The sequence below is a fragment of the Erythrolamprus reginae genome, chromosome Z, assembly GCF_031021105.1.
Source record: "Erythrolamprus reginae isolate rEryReg1 chromosome Z, rEryReg1.hap1, whole genome shotgun sequence".
In the NCBI taxonomy this organism is placed as follows: domain Eukaryota; kingdom Metazoa; phylum Chordata; class Lepidosauria; order Squamata; family Dipsadidae; genus Erythrolamprus; species Erythrolamprus reginae.
The window spans coordinates 75,607,718-75,630,350 of record NC_091963.1 but is presented as its reverse complement, the minus strand read 5'-3'; the positions used below and the strand labels follow the sequence as shown (position 1 = coordinate 75,630,350).

The following is a 22,633-nucleotide window of genomic DNA, read 5'->3' as shown; positions in this document are numbered from 1 at the left end:
CATGGTCCTGGTCTCAGAATGAGGACCCTCGGTATATAGCAGATGTCCACAAACACAGGTAGCTCCGAACACCTCGACCTAGGGTAACCAGCTTGTTCGAGTGGCTGATCCGTGTCCTCTGGCAGCAGGAACCACTGGAGGGCTCAGATGATGTGACGCGCCCATGGTACAATGTCTATGCACAAGACTAATTTGGAGCAATTTGGAGAGGAAGGAGAGCAGAACTCTGCATTTGTGCTGTACACTGGTTATCATTTGTAAAATGTTGGCACAGAAAAAATATCGAGTAAAACCCCGTGCCCTCCTGGTGATGGGGCACCTTCTCGATAGCCTGAATATCCAAGAGATGGGGTGATTTCTTGATTCAGTAATTCTCACTTCTGGGGGTCCAGGGAAACTGGGCATCGTAAAAACCAGTTGGGTGGAATCTGGACGAACTCTAGCCTCAGGCCCTGTGACACTGTGGCCAAGGCCCATTTGTCTGAATACGTAGTCTCCCAGGAGGTGCTGAAAAACTGAAGTTTGCCTCCTAAGGGGAGTACATCAGCTAAGTCACTTGTTGCGTCTGAAACCCCTTTGGTTGGGGCCCTTGAAAGGGCATCTTGATTACTGATAGTTCCTAGATCTGTCTTGGAACCCGGATCTGTCCCCCCTGAAGGTTGTACTGACCCTGGGAGTACGACCTCGGTTGCTGGGCCACGCCCGAGGAAGGATCCCAACAAAAAGGCTGTCTCTGGTAGTAAGGGGCAGCACAATATTCCTGCCGCTTGTGGGCCTTGGGGAGGACCTTCCGTTTGTCTTTGTCCTCTATGAGGACGGGTTCCAGTGCCTCCCCAAACAACTTGGAGCCTTGAAAGGGGGAGGAAGCCAGGCATCATTTTGATTTGGGCATCGCGAGGACAATGTGGCTGCCATACTTCTGGAAGAAAATTTTGCTGCATGTAGGGTGGCGTCAGCGGAGAATTCTGCCACAGCCATTAGCTTGTTCAAGTCTTGTCTTAAGCGGGCATCCTCAGGGCCCAGCCTCGCCTGCATTTCTTGGATCCACATGATCAACACCCTATTGAAGAAGGATGCCACTGAAGCTGTGCATAGACTCCAACTGGACATCTGGTGCGTCTTTCGCAGCAAGGTTTCCGCCTTCCTGTCATTCGGCCTAAGACTATCAGCTGTCTCAGACGGTACCAGGGCATTGGCCACTAAAGTTGCAATGGGTTTGTCGATGGGTGGAAACTGCAGTACTGCTTCCATCTCGTCATCGAAGGTATAGAACTTTCTTTCCAACGCTGATGGATGTTGCCATGGGCGTTTTATGTTTTCCACAAAGATCTCTGAGGAAAGAATGTGTTCAGACTCTTTAGCAGGTTCTTTGAACAAGGTTGTTGATGGTCTGGATGCTTCCGCCGTGTCAGTGGGCTTAATGGAACCTGGTAGGTCCATAACCTGCTTTGCTTTGTTCAGCAGTATTCTGAATAACGATGGTTTAAAGAGCCCAGTCAAGGATGGCTGTTCCAGAACTGTCTCATCTTCGGATAAATCATTGTCCTGGTCACTGTCTTCATCCAACAGGGCCTGTTCCTCAGCCAGGGACCCTAAACCTGATGGGGGCGGTGGCGGTGCTGACCACAGGACCCTCTGTTGGGTTTGGCGAGGTTGGTAATTGTATTGTTGCACTCCTGCCGCCATGCGCTGAGAATAAGCATTTGCTACGATGCCCTGTAGTGACTGGGGAAGGCCCTGCCAGGTATCTGGTTGGGCCCGCAACCCCGCAGCAGTGGGGGTAAATGTGGCTGATGAAGCCTGTAGACCCGAAGGCGAGCTTGCGGGCATGTACATGGGCTGGCTTGAGGGCCCTGGTCTCTCGGGCCTGAACCCAGGTGAGGGAATCACTGGGGGAGGCAAGGGTGGCCCCTGGCAGTCAGGGGACTAGTCTCTCTCTGTGGCTAGACCAGCCTGCCCGGGCAAGATATGAGGGGAGGATGGTCACATGGACTGTGCCATCTGTTGAAAGGCTGGAATAGCTGGGACTGAATTTATAGCAGCAGAGGTGCTGGGATATAAGGCCGCCTCAAGCTGCTGCTCCAAGGCCTTTATTTTACTCTCTGCCTCCTTGAGGGAAGAGGAGGCCTGGGAAGCATTGGCCTTGGCCCTGCTGGTGTGGCCCTTCTCTTTGGGCTTGGGGGCCACGGGGGATGGGGCAGCTCTATCCCCTGTCTCTTCCTGATCCGCTATTGTACTCACAGGTCCCCAAAATGGCAGGGCAATTCTGCCTGGAGGTCCAGTAGCTCCCAGTATGCTGCTTACTGTGGAAGATTGTGACAAAAAATGGTGCATTGAGGTCAAAGGTGCAGGCAGACCCCCAGCGTTTTCGCGCCAAACAGCTGATAGGCTGTTCCAAGGTTGCTGCCCTTCCCGTAGGTTTAAATGGTGGTGCGCCTATTGCCTCCTGGGAAGCGCATGTTCTTGCTTCCCAGCGCCGCTCCACCCAAGTCCTCAAAATGGCGGGCGTTGTCCCCTCATCAGGGGCAGTGTCGGCTCGCCCACGCACTCTGGGTGACTCAGCTGGCAAGCGGTCTGGTTCCCCGGCACTTCCTGGAACGCCGATCTTCAAACTGGGGAGGGTGGCACCAACCAATAGCCTGGGCTCAGCTGAGAAGCAGCCCTTTGAATTCCGCAGCTTTTCTTCTTCTTTGGCATCGGAGATTGCTGCCCTGTTCTCCGCAAAGCTTCTGGATTGCCAACAAGCAGCTGAGAGGCGCTGGCATGTTGCCAAGGGCTTCCCCAGATGGCGGTTCTTCAACTAGCCTCCCAGTGGGGGGACGGACCCCCACCCCACCCCCACGTTCGGCTGGCAGCCAAGTTTGACCTCGGAGGCCAGTGACCAAGGGCTGCAATCTCCTTTCCCAGGCAGTTCTCTCGGAGAAAAGTGGCCCTATAAGGAGAAAATTGTTGGGGGTGGTGCCCGCAGAGGGCAGATACCCCATTCCTTGTAAAACCTGAAAGGCAAGATAAAGTTAATACATACAGTAAATACAACAGATAAACAATGTTCTACCCAAACCCAATCTGGATTTATTGAAGAGCAAACTCAATATGTCCCTACACTTGGACTGAGTTTTTTAAAACTGAGCTACTGGGGCAGCTAGGGGACGGTACCTCATTAACACGATAATTTAAACTCAGTCCCTACCAATGAGACTAGAGAATTACCCATGTTGGACTCTCCTTCCAGTGCAGTGGAGAATAGGCAGTTACCAATGGCTGGGAGGGCGGAAGGCTGGGGACGAAACAGGCTTGGTCAAGTGGAGGAGGCTAAAAGTCCCATTCCACAAAAAAACATGTTAGGAACACAAGTTAAAATAAGGAAGAAAATAGTAAGTGAACATCTGTCTAGCCTAGATGAGTTCAAATCACCAAGACCGGGTGGATTACACCCCAAGGTTCTGAAGGAACTGGCAGATGAGATCTCAGCACCACTGGACTATATTTTTCAAAGATTCTGGAGCACTGGGGAACTGCCAGAGGACTGGAAAAGAGTTGATGTAATTCCCATCTTCAACAGGGGGGGGGGGGAATAGATCCAGAAAATTACAGACCTATCAGCCTAACTTCAATACCAGGGAAGAAAAATTAATCAAGCAACGACCTAGAAGCAAATAAAGCAATAACCAAAAGCTAACCTATGTTTGTCAAAAACAGATCATGCCAGACTAATCTTATTGCATTCTTTGACAAAGTAGCAAAAATAGTAGACCAGAGAAATGCTGTCGATATAATTTACTTGGACTTCAGTAAGGCATTTGATAAAGTAGACCATAATCTACTACTACTAGAAAAAATTGCCTCCAGAAGTTGTGAATGTTCCAACACTGGAAGTCTTTAAGAACATGTTGGATAACCATTTGTCTGAAGCGGTGTAGGGCTTTGTGCCTAGGCAGAGGATTGGATTAGAAGACCTCCAAGGTCCCTTCCATTGCATTCTATTCTAGAGAGAAATATTAAAGTTACATTGGCACTTCCTACAGGCTTGTTCAGAGTTCACTGGGTTCATCAAGTAATTTGTTTTCAAATCACAATCTACAAAGAATTGTGAATTAAAACTTTACCTCTAAGTCCTGCAGAGCCCATAGATGCTTTCTCTTGCTGATAATGATCTCTTTCTTGTTGGTTAAATGGTAAAGTGTGCCCTTTGTTGTTGTAAGTTGTACAGTATTGAATCACTTCCTCATAAGCACCTTTCATAAAGCAAATCTCTGGCTTGTCCTAAAAAAAATTATTCATGCATTTATTTCTTCAGTTATATACTATCCCAATTATATTCTTTGGGAAAAACATAATTAAAAGACAAATCATAAAAACAATAACAGAAGTGCAGCAACTATAACAGCCAAACAAACCATTCTAAGGTTGATAATCTAGTCTTGTAAAAGAATCATCTTAACTTACTTCATAAAGATTAAATCAATAGGAGTCATACTGATCTCTATTAAAAGTTTCTTCCATGGCTTTCACAGAGAAAGATTGTTTCTGAAATACAAACCTCTTTAAAGGCCAAAAATACATAAGAAGTCCCTACCTACCTCAATTATTTATTTATTTATTTATTTATTTAAATGAATGCGGCTTCCAAGAAATAAAAAATAAAAATGAAAACAATATAAGACAATATATAAAAACAAAATAAAAACAGTATAGAAACAGTATAAGTATTAATAAACCCAGCCAGCATACATACTCTCAATCACATACCTAGTAATCTAGGATTTCATTCATTCAACAATTCTAGGCCTGCCAGAAGAGCCAGTCTTGACGGTTTTATGGAAGACTGGTAAGATGGAAAGAACTCGAATCTCTGGATGTAGTTGGTTCCATAGAGTCGGAGCCCCCACAGAGAAGGCCCTTTCTGGTGGGCCCATCAGCCGACATTGTTTGGCTGACGGGACCCGAAGGCCCCTGGGAGGTATGCGGCAGAAGGCATTCCTGAAGATAGTCTGGTTCTGAGCCATACAGGGCTTTATAGGTGATAACCAACACTTTGAATTGTGTTCTGAGACTGACCTGCAACCAATGCAGTCCGTGGAGCACCAGTGTAACATGAGTGTATCTAGACACACCCGTAATGGCTCACATGGCTGTATTTTATACTAGTTGTAGTCTCTGTACACTTTTCAAGGGTAGCCCCATTTACAGTGCATTGCAGTAGTTGAGACGAGAGGTGATAAGGATGTGAGTGACTGTGTGGAGAGCCTCCTGGTCCAGATAGGGCTGTAACTGGTGCACAAGGTGAACCTGTGCAAAAGTCTCCCTAGCCACAGCTGAGAGATGTTGATCAAAGCTCAGCTGTGGATCTAGGAGGACACCCACACTGCAGGCCCATCAGAGGGGGTTAGTGTTTCTTCCCCCCTCAGGACCAAGGATGGACAGATGGCATAGTCCTTTAGAAGCATCACCCACCACCAGTCGGGATTCAGCTTGAGTCTGTTGACTGCCATCTAGACCCTCTCAGTCTCTAGGCACTGGCACATCATTTCTACCACTTCACTGAACTGACATGAGATGGAGATATAAAGCTGGGTATCATCAGCACATTGATGATGCCTCACCCCCTGCTGGCGGAGGATATCACCCAGTGGTTTCATGTAGATATTAAATAAGAGAGAAGAGAGGACCGACCCCTGTGGCATCCCACAAAGGAAGGGTCTAGGGGACAACCTCTGTCCTCCCAATAATACCGACTGTCAACAACCATAGAGGTAGGAAGAGAACCACCATGAAACGGTGCCTCCCACATCCAACCCCTCTAGTGGTTGTAGATAGATACCATGGTCGATGGTATCAAAAGCCACTGAGAGTCAAGAAGCACCAGGATAGAGGAGTGCCCTCTATCCCGGGCTCACCAGAGGTCATCCATCAGTGAGACCAAAGCAGTTTGCAGGCTGTAGCTGGGCCTGAAGCCTGATTGAAATGGGTCTGCTTCATCCAAAGACTGCAGGAGCTGGAGCACCACCACTTTTTCCAGAACCCTACCCACAAAGGGCAGGTTGGAAACTGAATGATAGTTGTCTAATATTGCTGGGTCCAGGGAGGTCTTCCTGAGGAGGGGCCTCACCACAGCCTCCTTAAGGGGCTGTGGGAAAGACCCCTCTCTCAAAGAAGTGTTCATCACTGCTTGGACCGAGGTTCGTGTCACCTCCCTGTTGGGGAGATATGGGATCCAACATACAGGTGTAGCCGGGAGGGATATGGATCCAGCATACAAGTGGAAACACTCACAGCTCCCATGGCCTTGTTACTTCCTCAGGGGTCACAGACTCAAACTCATCTCACACAATAGGACTCAGATCTCCTACTAGCAACTCAGTCGGCAATGCCCAGAGTCCAGGTCTGTTCGGATCTGAGCGACTTTGTCTGCCAGAAGCTGGACAAATTCTTCAGCTTGACACTGAAGGGGCTCCACCATTCCTTCCACATTAAGAGTCACCTGAAACAGAACCGCTGGGTGTGAATTATGTTTTAGAGCAGATAATATTTCAGATACCTAGGACTCTGGTCATAAAGTGTTGGTTACGACCTATAAAGCCCTATATGGCATTGGACCAGAGTAGTTGTGGGACTGTCTTCTGACGCATGAGTCCCAGTGACCAATCAGGTCCCACAGAGTCGGCCTTCTCCAGGTCCCATCAACTAGACAGTGTTGCTTGGTGGGGCCTAGGGGAAGATCCTTCTCTGTGGGGGTCCCGGCCCTCAGAAATCAGCTCCCCCCAGATATTCATACTGCCCCGACCCTCCTTGCCTTTCATAAGAGTCTCAAGACTCATTTATGCCATCAGGCTTGGGGCTATTAGACTTCTGCCCCCTGGCCAACGAAAGTTAGGTGAGTTAGTGGATTGAATGGGTATGAGTGTTTTTATGGTCTTTGGTTTTTTGGATTAATTATTAATTGGATTCAGGATGTTATATATTGTTATTTTATATGATGTAAGCCACCCTGAGTCCTCAGAGAGGAGCGGCATAAAAGTCCAATAAATAAATAAATAAAAGTCTATACAGGTAATAATGAAAAGTTTCAATAGTTATCTCAAAACCTACTGACAACCAATGTAGTACCACTAATATTGATGTTATCTGCTAAAAGGCTTTTAGCTTTCAGTAATTAGACAACTGCATTTTGCATCGAGTAAGATCTTCAATAATAGCCTTAAGGAGACTGAATTATAGTAATTCTAACATGGGGCGATTGAATGTGTGAGTAACTTTAATTAGCACATTCTGTTCCAAAAGAAATTGAAGTTGGTGACCCCACTAAGGTCAAGAAAAGACTCCTCTAGCTATAGCCACCACCTGCTACTGAAGAATACTTCCAATAATAAATTTTCTCCTTCAGGGATATTATGATTCTATCCAGAACCAATATCAAAATTATCATAGTGCCTCTAACAAATTACTGTGTACCTTCTCAGCCTCAAAATTTTGGATTAGGACTTTCCCATATCTTTATCTTAGTCTCAAATGAACTGCATTGCTAGAAATCATCAACGTACTAATGACACTCTGTTCCAAACTAACAATTTACCTCTTGAAATTATCTCTATAATGTAGATATTAAATAAGATTAAAGACAGGGACACCTTGCAAAGGAGTGGCCAGGCATTTAATTTTTTACCCCTTATCACTACTAAAAGAAATTGCCTGCTAAGGAAGAAATAGAACCACTGAAATATAGGGATGCTTTCAAAATTTAATCCCTGAGATCTATAAAAATAATTTGAAGTTGCTGAAGGCTGTATTCTTTTTATCAAGATCCTTTTGTAGGTCATCTGTAAGACCAACTAAGCCAGACTTATCACAGACATTCATACTGACTAAAAATAGTCAATATAATCTGCTTCATTCAAATTCCTCTAATTGAGTTGGATCTTCCCAAGAAAAGAAATGTTGACATTGGGAAGATGATTTGATTCAAATAGGAGTGTACGTCATCTTTTTCAAGACAACAGGTAAAGCCCTTTCTTTAATAAAATATTAATTATCCATCAGATTCAGAGACTCGGCTTGGCAGTTAGTCAGCCAGGAATATCAGTAATCTATTTCATTAAAACCAGCCGGAATCTGTATGCTGGGAATCCCTATTGGTCAAAGCCGCCCTGGAGGAGTGAAGAAAGGAGAGGCACTTCATTAATCACAAGGAAGCTGGAATTTCCTCATTAGATCTGAAGAAAGTTCTCCCAAATTATTTTAAAATAATTTTTAAAAATAATCTCCAAATATTAAGAAAGCGGTTATTGGATACGTGGAGAAAAAGAAAGATTAAAGACACAGATGTTAATTAAATATCTAATGGAAACCTTACAAACATAGAAAGCCTAGAAAATATTTAACAATATTTTGGAAAGTAATTACTAGGAGGAACTGATTTTTTTAAAAAAAATTCTAACCCCCTCTGATTGGTTGACAATCAGCTGTGGTTGTCTTGTTGTTATTTTTGTTGTTTGCATGCTGTTTAATGGATTTGGAGCTGGAGAGCCATCTACTGGAGGAAGATTACTGTATTGTGGGAACCGAAACAAAGTTATAATTGTTTAAGATGTACAAAGAATACATAAAGAAAACAAATGAAAGTAAATAACACCTGGAATGCCATTTGACCTTGGTTCTACTTTAGTAGACAGCTTGAAAATTGGAAATAGCTTTTTGAAGATTTTAAGACAAACAGAATTGCAAATAACTAAAACCTTATTGAAATTTACTCGAATGTGGATTTGAAATACTTGAGGTAATTTATGAGCCAATTTGGATTTAGATTACAAATTCTACTTGATAGAACATACTATGAGGTAAAAGAAGAAAGATGATGAAGAAAAAAGAAGATAAAAAGCTAAGAATTTAAAATTTGGACAACTGGGAAGATATAAATTGGAAATTTTAAATATTGTAAATTATAAATTTAGAATGTTTAAGGCTAGAAATTTAGGGGAGTTGGAGGAATAGTTCTGGGATTGATTAAATTTTATTAATAATTGACTTTTTGGGAGTCTTTAGATATTGGGATACTGGTATATTGAGTAATTTTTAATATATTAAACTGATACAAAACAATTCAACGATTCAATATTCCTATGTGCATGTCCTTGATAACTCAAGAGTTGCTCTGCACGCACCTTAACATAGGTTATGAACCCAGAGAGGTAATGCCAGTGAGATATTGTCAGTGAGATAATGAGTAGTGTGAATATTCAGTTTCCATATTCAGATAGTTAAAGGTGCATTGTTGAATAAATGATGGCACAAGAATAGTCAACTAGCTTGTCCCTGATAACCTGGCTGGATGAACAAATTATATTTCCTGGTCTGTGAAATGTAGCCTTCTTCTGCTTTAGGAAGGCTTATGGAGTGTAGCAATTAATCCACCAGATATAAAAGTTTGAGATGCTTCAAATGATGAAGATGCAAAGAAAATAGCTGCCTTTAACCAGGGCAATGAAAAGGCTCTTAGCCTAATTGGACTGACGTTGAATGATCAGCAGCTAGTCCATATTTGTGGAGAAGAATCTGCTGGTAGGTGTTGGGTCATATTGAAAAGGATTTATGTTCGTGATAGTGTGGGTGCACCCATACATCTTGCATGTAAACTGTTTAGAGCCCATCTTCTCAAAGGTGGTGATACGCTAGCTCATTTGGAGTTTATGAAAAAGACATTGCAAGAGCTACATGAAAAGAAATTGATTGTTTTTTTAGTTGCATCAAGTTTACATAATTCTTTCTTCATTGGATAAAAGTTAAGATGTACATTTGTTTTGTTTTATTTTATTTTGTTTCTATGCCGCCCTTCTCCATACATTCAGGGCAGCTCACAACAGAGATAAATACAAAAAGAACATATAAGAAATCTAAATGAGTCCTCGGAGAGGGGCGGCATACAATCCAATGAAATAAATAAATAAATAAATAAATAGATAAATAAATAAACTTAAATGTAATCTAAAACCCCAGTTCTTAAAGGCAGTCATCCACATTCATCCCATCATAAATTCATATCATCCGCCGGAGCAAGATATTAGGAACTCAACGTCCCCAGGTCTGCCAGCAAAGATGAGTTTATTCCAAAGGGCCAGAGTCGCCACAGAAAAGGCTCTTCCCCTAGGCCCCGCCAAATGACATTGCCTGGCTGATGGGACCTGGAGAACGCCAACTCTGTGGAACCTGACAAGCCGCTTGGATGCATGAGGCAGAAGACGGTCCTGTAGGTAATCTGATCCTAAGCCATGTAGGATTTTATAGGCCATAACCAACACTTTGAATTGCATTCAGAGACCAATCGGCAACCAATGCAGCTCGCAGAGTGATAGTGAGACATGGGCACATCTTGGAAGGCCCATGACATCTCGTGCAGCTGCATTTTGTACTACCTGTAGTCTTCAAACATTCTCCAAAGGTAGCCCCATATACAGAGCACTGCAGTAATCAAGCCTCAAAGTGATGAGGGTGTGAGTGATTGTGAGAAGAGACTAGGGCCACAACTGGTGCACCAGGCGAACCTGTGCAAATGTCCCTCTCGCCACAACTGAAAGATGCTGTTCTAAGCTCAGCTGTAGATCGAGGAGTTGCGGACCGGATCTGAATCGGTCAAAAGCTCCCCTCCCAGGGTAATGGATGGACAGGTGGGGTTGTCTTTGGGAGGCAAAATCCACAGGCACTCCATCTTGTCAGGGTTGAGCTTGAGCATGTTAACACCCATACAAATCCTAACAGCCTCCGGACACTGACAAATCACTTCCACTGCTTCACTGAGTTGACACGGGGTGGAGATGTACAGCTGAGTGTCATCAGTGTACTGATGGTAGTGTACCCTGTGTCGTCAGATTATCTCATCCAGCAGTTTCATGTAGATATTGTTGTGTGTACTCCCTTGCAGCATGAGGAGTTTTCGAATTCGGAGGAGGACTAGGATTTAGAAATCATAAATCTCCCTGCTCTACCGACAATTAGCAATGTTAGTATAGACCACGGAGCTAATGACCTAGAGATGAGTTTGGGTGACTCAAATGGGGGAGACCACAGATGGAGGGACGCTCATTTTCGAAGGTGGCGAAAACACAGGGAAGAAAGAGGGTGGAGATAGTAGAGAGTAATTAATTAATGAATTATGTCACATCTGGGTGTGAGATGGAAGAGGCACTGAATTTGTTCAATCTTGCTAAAAAGTATGGCTGCATCCTGAAACTTGCTCCGAAGCGTAAGCATGATGTGTGATTTATTATCTGTTTCTTTATGACACCTGGCTAGTCTTAATTAGCCATAAATTTTAGAATGACTTGTGGAATGTCTTTCATGCTACTCGCAGGCTTATCTACTTTATTGCTGACATAATAATGAGGAGGAAAGAAAACTGCATGCAGAGTTGAAATGTAAGGAGAAATAAAGAGGATATGTTTTATAATGAGATTAATTGGGAATTCCTTTATTTCAAGTATTATGCAAATCAGCCTGAAATCAGAACAAATATTAAACAGCAGGGGCAAGAGGACCGACCCCTGAGGAACCCCACAAAGGTGGGACCTAATAGCCGACCTCTGACCCGCTGTCAATGCTGACTGCGACTGACCGAAGAGGTAGAACCACTGTAATAGGTGCCCCCTACCCCCAACTTCTCCAGTTGGTGCAGAAGGATACTATGCTCAATGGTTTTGAAAGCCACTCAAAGGTCAAGAGGAATGACCTAATCCCGGGCCCGCCAGAGATCATCTGTCAGCGCAACCAAAACAGTTTCCGTGCTGTAGCTGGGCCTGAAACAGAACTTTTGAGGGTCAAGATAATCTGCTTCATCCAAGGACCCTAGGAGTTGGAGCAACACCACCTTCTTAACAACCTTCCCTAGAAAGGGAAGGTTGGAGACAGGACGATAGTTGTTTAAAATATGTGTCTTCATTGGACGTTTTGACCAGAGATGAACTGACATTGACTGGCATAATTGGTATACTGATAGAAGAATATAGAAGGCAAGACTTCCGGGTTGACGCTCAATCGCGCCAGGCGGGCGAAGACATCGCTCCGTCTTTGCCTTGCCTTTTCCCTGCTGCAGGGCGCATATTTGCGCTTTGCTTGAGTCCGGAGGGGGTCTCTTTGGTCTCTAGGGGTAGATCACCACTGCCCCGAAGAGTAAGGAAAGCCTCACGGCTTCAGCAGTGGAGAACCGAACCCCAGTGGCTGCAGGGACATGGCCATAGCAATCAATCTACGGAGGAAGCTAAGAAAATATTAAAGAAGTCTTCAAAAAGCAGATCTACAGAAGGAGGAAAAGAAAAGCACTAAAAAGATAATTTTTTTGGTACCTGATATTGGAAAAGTGAAGATCTTGAAAGTAAAAGGCGAAGTTAAATAAAGTTTAAAACCTGGATTGAAATCCTTCCGCAAAATAAGAACGGCTGGATCTACTTTCCTTTGTTTTGGAAAGAAAAAAAAATTGAAAATTGATGCTTTTAATATTTAAATTACTATACATTGACTTTGGATTTTTTAAATTTTCAAATATTTGGACTGATAACTTTAATATATCATCAATATCATATAAAAAACTGGAATGAATTTTTAATTGGATTAACTCAGAAGAACCCTGATAGATGTCTTAATTCTTTTCAACAAACTATATTTTGCTGGATTAAATTAAATTTTTGGACCTTTCACTTATTTTCTTTTTTTGAAACTGGATTACCTTAGACATTATAACTATTTATAACCATTTATAACTAAGACAATAAAGAAGAACAAGATTTGTATTAAAAACAATTTTATAAAGAATTGCATGACAAAATAATTGAACTAGCAATAGAAAATATGATAATAATAGGTGATTTTAATGCGATTTCAGATAGTCAAATGGATTATACAGGGGGGGAAAGGAAAAGAAAAAAAAGGTAATTCTACCTACAACAATTTGGAAAATGAGTACAGAATTATTATTAAAAGATATATGGCGTGAGTGCCACCCACAAAACAAACAATACACTTTTTATTCTAATCCTCATAAAACTTGGTCTAGGATTGATATGGCCTGGGCACCAGCACACACGATGGAAAAGATCAGAGATATTGAGATAGAAACCAATAGGTGGGCAGATCATAATCCTTTAGTTATATATTGGAATGGTAAGAGAAAAGTAAATAACTGGTCAATGAATAGAAACATTTTATGCAACCCTGAATATAAAGAATGGATAGAGAAAGAACTGGAGGCCTTTTTCAAAATAAATAAGAACAATGACACTACCCCACAAAACCTTTGGGATACAACAAAGGCATATATACGTGGGTTAACAATTTCCTATACGGCAAAAAAGAATAAAGAGAAGAAGTTACAATATCAAAAGTTAGAAGATGAATTTAAAAAATTAGAATTAGAAATGCAAAAAGACGAATACGATGATAAAGTTAAAAACCAGAGAGATGTATTAAAACATAAAATAAAGTTGATAGAACAAGAATCAATGGTGGAACAAATAAAAAGAGCAAAACAAGAATATTTTGAACATGCAAATAAACCAGGAAGATGGTTGGCATATAAACTTAGGAAAGAGAGAGAAAACAAAATTATAAAAAACTTAATAGATAACAAAGGTGTAATAGGACATAGAACAGATGAAAAAAAGGAAATAGCATTAGAATTTTACAGGAAACTACCGTATATGGAAAAGAAGAAATAAAGGAAGATTTAATTTTTGATTATTTAAGTGCTGTAGACTTACCGGTGTTAACGGAAGTTCAGCAACAAAAACTAAACAAACCTATTACAGAAATAGAACTACGACAATCCATTAAAAATCAGAAAAATAATAAAGCTACAGGCCCAGATGCGATACCAACAGAATTTTATAAGTTAGACATTGAAATATTATTTTTAAATATGTTAGAAATATTTAATCAAACAATAGCAGAAGGTAAACTACCAAAAACATGGACAGAAATTTTAATAACAGTAATACACAAAGTGGGAACCAAGAAGGAAAAAATTGAAAATTATAGACCGATATCATTATTAAATGTAGATTATAATTTTTTTTATCAGTATTTGCTACAAGGTTTAAAAACATTATAAATGGAATAATACATGAAGATCAGAACGGATTTTTACCAGATAGACAAATTAAAAATAATCTAAGAACAATAATAAATACCTTAGAATATTATGAACATCATCCTGAAAAACAAATGGCACTTATATTTAAGACGCTAAAAAGCATTTGATAATGCTTGTGCCACGCAGCTGGGAGGCAGGTACGTGAGAAACAAGCCCACCTGAACCCCTAAGTCCAACTTCACCAGGAAGGACTCGCAACCCGCAATCTCTGGAGCAATGAGTCTACGTAGGCACAGGCTCTCCCTGGCTATAATAGCCACTCCTCCCCCTCTTCCCTGGGGTCGAGGTTGATGCCATATCTGAAATCCGTCTGGGCAGATTTCAGAGAGAGGAACTCCTGCCTCTGGGCCCAACCAGGTTTCAGTTACACATGCCAGGTCGGCCTCCTCATCCAGGATCAAATCCTGGATGAGGAGAGCTTTATTTACCACCGACCTGGCATTGAGTAGCAGCAACCTGAGCCCAGGGCCAGAATTACACTCATCACCAGTGCCCAGGGTTGAGCTCACGGAGCCAGAACAAGGGATTGTTATTAAGCAACGATCCCTCGTTCCCCTGGAACGGCTAGCTTCGTGGCTCCCGCCATATCTGCCTCTCCCCAGCAACACCGGAATATCCTGACCCACCCCAGAGATAGGTGCTCTCCCCCCTCCTGGCTCTCCAGCGCCAGGTAGGCCAGATATATTATTTACGTCATTCCCATTCATCTCACTCACATTCATTCCATACATCCTACACCCATCCCAACTATCCATCATTAAAAAAAACCCACCAATAATTTAGTTAAAATATAATTAATTAATAATTACAAGTATTAAATTAAAACACCAATAAAACTGAATAAAAATAAAAAAATATAGAGAATACAAATATAGGTAATAGTGCAATAATTCAGCTCATTGAGATAAATCCGGTCAGCAGGAAGTAATAAAAGTGCTAAGTTCTCAAAAGTGCCAAGTTTCTCAAAGTGCCAAGTTCTCAGAGGGCAGAGTCAAAGGTTATTCAGAGTCAAGGATCATTCAATATACTTGGGAAATTATTGATTCAAAATTAAGGGAAATTAATTGGAAAGTTATATAAATATTTAATAAATTATAAAATGATAGATTGGATATTGAAAGATAATATGATTAGTTGGTGCAAAAATTTTGGAAAGGAAATAAATTTGGAAACATGGGAAAAGGTATGGATATATAATTGGAAAATAACAAAATCAACTTCCTTTAAAGAAAATCAAATTAAGATGTTTTACAGATGGTACCTTCTACCATATAGGATCTCAAAGATATTTCCTAATATTTCTCCTATTTGCTGGAAATGCAAAAAAGAAATTGGTACATATTTTCATATATGGTGGACCTACACTGAAGCTAAGACTTACTGGAATAAAGTAGAAAAATGGTTAAAGGAAATAACGAATAAGAAGATCAAAAAGACCTCGGAATTCTTCCTATTAGGCATTTGTGATACTAAATATAAAAAAGAAATATATTATTTAATAATTCATATTTTAGTAACAGCAAGAATTACGTTTGCGCAAAAATGGAAAGACAAGGAAATACCAAAAGATGAAGACGTATTTTAAAAAATTATGGAATGTGCAGAATTAGACATAATGACAAGACGGTTAAATAATCAAATGGAAACAGAATTTTATAAAACTTGGGGAAAAGTGTATAATTGGTGGAATATTAAAAAAGAGTTTTAATAATATGAGCAATTTTAAAACATTTGAATTTATTAAATTAAATGATATATTGAAATTTTAAGGATAGTTTTATATTAAGAAATTTAAAGGACAAGGTTTTTTTTAGAGTGAGTAACTGATTTTAAATATTTTATAATATTGTTAAACTAGATATAAAGAAGTAGATTTTAAACTGTATAGTTATATAGTATTGCAGTATTTTAAGAAATCTTACGTATAAGTTTTTTACATTTAATTAATTGGCTTTAATTAGTTTAATTATATTATTAAAATGAAAATATAAAATTGAATGTTATATTTTAGTATTATATTGATATTAGAACTGATTTTAACTAAATGAATCATAATACCAAAATGGAAACATAGATGTAGAATATTATTAATTTTTTTTTTCTGTATGGATCTGACTACAGTTAGACTTTTTTCTTTCTGTATTAGTTAGACTTCTATGACCAGCGGAGCAACTGTAGCTCCTTTAAATGTTAAATGTTGTTTGTGTTGTTTGTCTAAAGAAAAATCAATTTTTATTTTTTTTAAAGAAGAATATAGAAGGCAAGATAGAAAATAGATGAGAGAGTTACATCCACAATAAGAAAAAAAATGTCTTCAAATGTGTATGTTGTTAGGAAATGTTATTCTTGTGGGGCTAAAGGTCATATTGTTGTAAGCCGCTCTGAGTCCTTTAGGATTGGGTGGCATAGAAGTCAAATTAAATAAGTAAGTAAGTAAGTAAATAAATCTAGATTTTGTGAAAAGGTACTGCAAATTGTTCATGGTTGAATGAGAATTTACCAATGTTATATATGCCTAGTACAGTAATACCTCATCTTACGAACTTAATTGGTGTCGGGAGGAGGTTCTTAAGGTGAAAAGTTCGTAAGACGAAACATTGTTTCCCATAGCAATCAATGGAAAAGCGATTAATGCGTGCAAGCCCAAAATTCATCCCTTTTGCCAGCTGAAGTGCCCGTTTTCACACTGATGGAATTCCCCTGAGGCTCCCCTCCATGGGAAACCCCACCTCTGTGTTTTTGCGATGGTGCAGGGAAATCCCAGCACAGGAATTCCCAGCATTGCAAAAACGGGCGCTTTGCTGGCAACGGAAGTCCGGAGGTGGGGTTTCCCAGCGAGGGGAGCCTCAGCAAAATTGCAGCATCGCAAAAACTGAAGTCCTCGAAACCCCACCTCCGGACTTTGCCTCAGCCATTTCTTCTGAGGGTGGCCCACTGTCTTCTTTCCTCGCTGCCTCCTGTCTGCCGGGCTCTCTCCCGAGGGAAAGAACGAATCGAGGACTCTCCCAGCCCCCAGAGAAAAAAAGCCTTCCCTTCGATCCGGACAGCCTGAATCCAAGGGAGCATTTTCCATTCTCTGGACGCTGGAGGAAGTGAAAGAACTCTCTAAGCCCTCAAAGAAAATGGAAAACGATCTCTTGGATTGAGGCTGCCTGGATCAAAGGGAAGGATTCTTTTCTCTGGGGGCTTAGAGAGTCCTTTCCCTTTCCCCAGCGTATTTTCTCTGGTTTCTGAATCCAAGGGAGCGTTTTCCATTCTCTGGAAGCTGGAGGAAGGGAAAGAACTCTCTAAGCCCCCATAGAAAAGAATCCCTCCTTTTGATCTGAGAAGCCTCAATTCAAGGCTTCGGAGAGGGGCGGCATACAAATCTAAGTAATAAATAAATAAATAAATAAATAAATAAGGAAGCGTTTTTCATTCTCTGGATGCTGGAGGAAGAGAAGGAACTCTCTAAGCCCTCAGAGAAAATGGAAAACGATCTCTTGGATTGAGGCTGCCCAGATCAAAGGAAGGGATTCTTTTCTCTGGGGGCTTAGAGAGTCCTTTCCCTTTCCCCAGCGTATTTCCTCTGGGGTCTGAATCCAACGGAGCGTTTTCCATTCTCTGCACGCTGGAGGAAGTTAAAGAACTCTCTAAACCCTCAGAGAAAATGGAAAACTATCTCTTGGATTGAGGCTGCCTGGATCAAAGGGAGGGATTCTTTTCTCTGGGGGCTTAGAGAGTCCTTTCCCTTTCCCCAGCGTATTTTCTCTGGTTTCTGAAACCAAGGGAGCGTTTTCCATTCTCTGGAAGCTGGAGGAAGGGATATGTCTCTTCTATCTCCCAGAGAAAAAAGCCCAATGTCAGTACTTTCTCCCATGGCGTCCTTGTAGCGGGCTGGAGAGCGAGTGAGTGAGCAAGAGAAACGAGCCTTCTCCAGCTAGGCATTGGAAGCTCCGCGGGGGAGGAACAGTAGCCCGGCTGGCGCACACAAGGATTCAGGACCAACTCTGACTTTGTGAAGCTGGAGCCCTCCGTGCCTGCCTCTGCCTCCTGCTGCTGCTGCAGAAAGAAGTCGAGGGGTGCCCTTCCTCATTGCAGCCACAGGAAGCAGTCTGACTGAGGGGTCGCCTGCTTTTTTTCCCTCCTCTGCCGGCATTCAGGTTCGGTAGAAGGCTGAGAAGTGCCCGGCTGTTTCAGAAGGTGACAGCCGGGCGGATTTTTGCGATCGGCGGCAGCGGGTTCGTAAGGCGAAAAAAGTTCGTAAGAAGAGGCAAAAAATTTCTGAACCCCTGGTTCGTATCTCGAAAAGTTCGTATCACGAGGGGTTTGCATCATGAGGGACCACTGTATTTAATTTGTTATTTGTTAGAGTATTGGTAAAGGCAGGGTTTGTTGTAACCTTTGAGATAAGGTTATAATTGAAAAACAAGGAAAGGGGGTTTCTTCAAGATTAGAAAATGATTTGTTTCTGATTCATGACAATCTAGTAATTAATGCTAACTCTGTTTTCAACAACAAAAAATCTCATGATTAATGTATTCATTTGCTCCATAGTCATATGAGACGTATGAATTTCAAGATTCTAAAGAAAACTGTTAAATTATCTAATGGCATTAAAACCTTGTGAAAAATATTTAAACTGTAATGCTTTCAATCAGGAAAAGAGCAAGATAACTCCTGCAAACAGACTTAAAGGATTTAATACCTGGCTTGCCCAGACATGCACATATCTCTCCAACATTCCACGGTCTGCATTGGCTGCCAATTGGTTTCCAGACACAATTCAAAATGTTGGTAATGACCTATAAATCCCTACATGGCATCGGGCCAGAATACCTGCGGGACCGCCTTCTGCCGCATGAATCCCAGTGACCAGTCAGATCCCACAGAGTCAGCCTTCTCCAGGTCCGGTCAACTAGACAATGTTGCTTGGCAGGGACTAGGGGAAGAGCCTTCTGTGGTGGACCCGACTCTCTGGAATCAACTGCCCCCTGAGATTCATACTGCCCCCACCTTCCTTGCCTTCCGCAAGGAAGGGGAAATACCATGTATTCGTTGGTATGGAATCTTAGTTATTTGCACACATTTGGTGCTCCTGCATGTTCCCACGCAAGTAAGGAGAAAGAGCCAGCATAGAGCAAGGCAATTATATTTTGTTGATTATGAATCTAATCATAGGGCATTTAGATTCTGGGAACAAGGTACTAAGAATGTACAGTGGTACCTCTACCTAAGAACACCTCCACTTACGAACTTTTCTAGATAAGAACCGGGTGTTAAAGATTTTTTTGCCTCTTCTCAAGAACCATTTTCTACTTAGAAACCCGAGCCTCCGAAACTGTAACCGGAAAAGGCAGGGGGAAGCCTCCGTGGGGCTTCTCTAGGAATCTCCTGGGAGGAACAAGGGCTGGAAAAGCAGGGAGAAGCCTCTGTGGGGCCTCTCTAGGAATCTCCTGGGAGGAAACAGGGCCTCCACCCTCCCTGTAGTTTCCCCAATCACACACATTATTTGCTTTTACATTGATTCCTATGAGAAAAATTGCTTCTTCTTACAAACTTTTCTACTTATTAAAAGAAATTAATAATATAACAAAACCAAAATCTATTACTATTATTACTATCTTCTCCTCTTTTTCCATCCATGTCTCCTCCCCCCTTGTGTGTGTGCGTGTATGTGAACTCTTGAACCATTTCCAGTAACTTGTGAGGGCTATTGGAAATGCTTCAAGAGTTCACACACACACACACACACACACACACACACACACACACACGGGTAGTTTTTTTCCCCTCTGTTATTATTTGGGTGCTTTTTGCCATATGCTTTAAATCAAGAGTCATTTCTCTCTCTTTCTCTCTCCCCCTCTTGCTCTCTCTCTCTTTTTTTCACTTTCTTCCTCTCTTTCTATCTCACTCTGTCTGTTGCTCTCTCTCTCTCTTTCTCTCTCTCACTCTTTCTTGTTTTCTCTCTCTATTGCTTTCTTTCTCTCATTCTTTCTTTCTATCGCTCTTGCTTTCTTTCTCTCTTTTGTTCTCTCTCTTGCTATCTCTCTCTCCCCCCTTTCTCTCTCTCTCTTTCTCACTTATTTTCGCTCTCCCTCTCTCTTTTCATCTTGCTCTGTCTGTTGCTCTCTCTCTCTCTCTTTCTCTCTTGTTTTCTTTCTCTCTCCCTTTATTGCTTTCTTTCTCACTCACTTTTTTTTCTATCTCTCTTGCTTTCTTTCTCTCTCTTGTTCTCTCTCTTGCTATCTCTCTCTCCCCCCTTTCTCTCTTTCTCACTTACTTTCTCTCTCCCTCTCTTTCCATCTTGCTCTGTCTGTTGCTCTCTCTTTCTCTTTCTCTCTCTCTCACTCTTTCTCTCTTGTTTTCTTTCTCTCTCTCTCTATTGCTTTCTTTCTCACTCCCTCTCTCTTTCCATCTTGCTCTGTCTGTTGCTCTCTCTTTCTCGCTCTCTCAGCGAGGGGGCTGCGAGAGCGCTTTCTCTGAGTGCTTCGGGAATGCCTGCCTTGCCTCTACTGCAGCCTCCTTGCTGAAAGCTTGGGACGAAAGTGCTCCCAGAGAAGGGTCTGCGAGAGGGGCGGGGTCGGCATTCCGGAAGCGCACAGAGAAAACCCTCTCACAGCCCCCTCGTTGGGAGTGCGGATGAGGAGGAGGAGAAGCTGCAGCCGCCACCGCTGCGGGAGAAGTTGCGCCCCAAGACGGGAGGCGGAGAAAGCCGGAGAGGGGGCGGATCAGGCGGGTGGGGGGCAGCGACGAGAGGCCAGGGGCGCGAGAGGGCCGGAGGCACCATGGGGAGGCGGGGGCGGCTGCGGCTCCCTTTCCTTCCACCCTTGTCTACTGCCGGCGCCTCTGCAGGGGGAATGGGGAGCGCACGCGGCGCCTCTGCACTTTTGTCGCTTCCCGTCCCCAACTCCAACACCTGGCTCCTTGCGCGCCCTTGGAAAAGAGTGCGCGGGGGTGTATTTTGGGGTGTGCACGTGCCCGCGCGTGCAGGTTACAGGGAACGGTGGCCATGACCTCTGGGGCATTTTCCTGAGGGTGTCTTTTGTGGAGTGGACCATGCGCTCCACCAAGCTATTACTGGCTGGGTGCCAGGGCGATGTTAAAGCATGTCATACTATGATCGTGGCAAGATATGTTTCCATAAGCACTGAAGTGAACTGGGGAATGTTGTCGGAGACGAAAAGGTCTGGGAATCTGTGTGTGGCAAACACAGAATCCAGGGCATCGTTTATGGATTGTGAAGTGGTGGACCGGAGGTGGACCACCTCTAGCCATTTAGAGTGGGCATCAACTAGTATGAGGAATGTTTGACCCATGAAGGGACCAGCAAGGTCCACATGGACCTGGGCTCAAGGCCCTGCAAGGGTTTCCCACACCAGGGGTTCAGCGTGAGGTGGGGCAGGGCGACTTTCCTGACATGCCTGGCAACTCGTTACCTGACGCTCAACATCTGAATCGAGACCTGGCCACCAAACATACCCCCTCGCCAAGCCCTTCATCCGCACCAACCCCAGGTGTCCCTGATGGTGGGCAGACAGGACCCTGGTCTGAAGTGGTGGGGGAATTACTACCCTGGGACCCATCAGAAGGCATCCTCACACTAAAGACAGTTCTGTGTGGCAACAGAAATAGGGAGAAAATTCTGGCGAAGGAGTGGTCTAAGGCCACTCACGAAGGACCCACTGAACTATGGTAGACAAGGCTGGGTTCCAACTGGAACATTTGGCTATGTTGGGAGCAGCTAGTGCAAGGGGGTCAGCAGAAATGGCCAATACATTGGAGGCGGGGGCCGGGTCTTCAAGAAGATCTGGAAGAGGGCCAGCCTGTAAACTAGGCGATATGAATAATTCGCTAAAAATATAATCCAACGCAAGTCTCTGCCATATACATGGTCATGGAAACGCAGGCCCCAGCAATGAGCGCCAGAGCTTCCCGATCAATCTGGCCAAAATTCCACTCTGCTTTGGCCAGGATGCGGGAAAAGAACACCAGAGGCACTTCTGACCCATTAGGCAACTGGTGGCTGAGCACCATGCCAAACCTGAATGGGGAAGCGTCACAAGTAGTGTTGGGCGAACCGAACTCGCACAATTCTGGTTTGTACCGAATTTTGCACCGTTCATGATGCCGAATCCGAACCCAAATTTTGCTGAAAATCCGTGCTAAAGTTTGGAGTTCGGGCTGAATCCGCGACAGGGTGATGCGACGGACCAATGGACAGCCTTCTTCTTACCTGAAGCCATGCGGTCTCCGGACATAAAGGTAAATAAAAGGCTGTGATTGGCCATGTGTGCTGCTTACCACTGATTGGCCAGCCGGTTGCATGGCTTAGATTGGTCCCTAAGGACACCTGATCTGCCTCTATAAAAGGCAGCACCACGCGGTCCATCCCCATTGTAAGAGATACCAGCTAGGGAGGGAAAGTATGTTAGTTCTACTGAGAGGGAGAGATAGCTTAGGGCAGTGTTTCCCAACCTTTTTTGAGCCGCAGCACATTATTCATATTTTCAAAATGAG

The 22,633-nt window shown here is 43.0% G+C and overlaps 1 protein-coding gene across 4 annotated transcripts in view; it reads right to left on the bottom strand.

Moving 5' to 3' along the window:
- ATP2C1 (ATPase secretory pathway Ca2+ transporting 1) overlaps window positions 1-22,633 on the bottom strand; it is a 220,563-nt gene that overhangs the window by 45,153 nt on the left and 152,777 nt on the right. For all 4 annotated transcript variants that reach the window (XM_070726349.1, XM_070726352.1, XM_070726351.1 and 1 more), the window contains one exon: window positions 4,107-4,263. In XM_070726349.1, coding sequence (XP_070582450.1) covers window positions 4,107-4,263 — 157 coding nt within the window. The remainder of the gene's footprint in view (window positions 1-4,106; window positions 4,264-22,633) is intronic.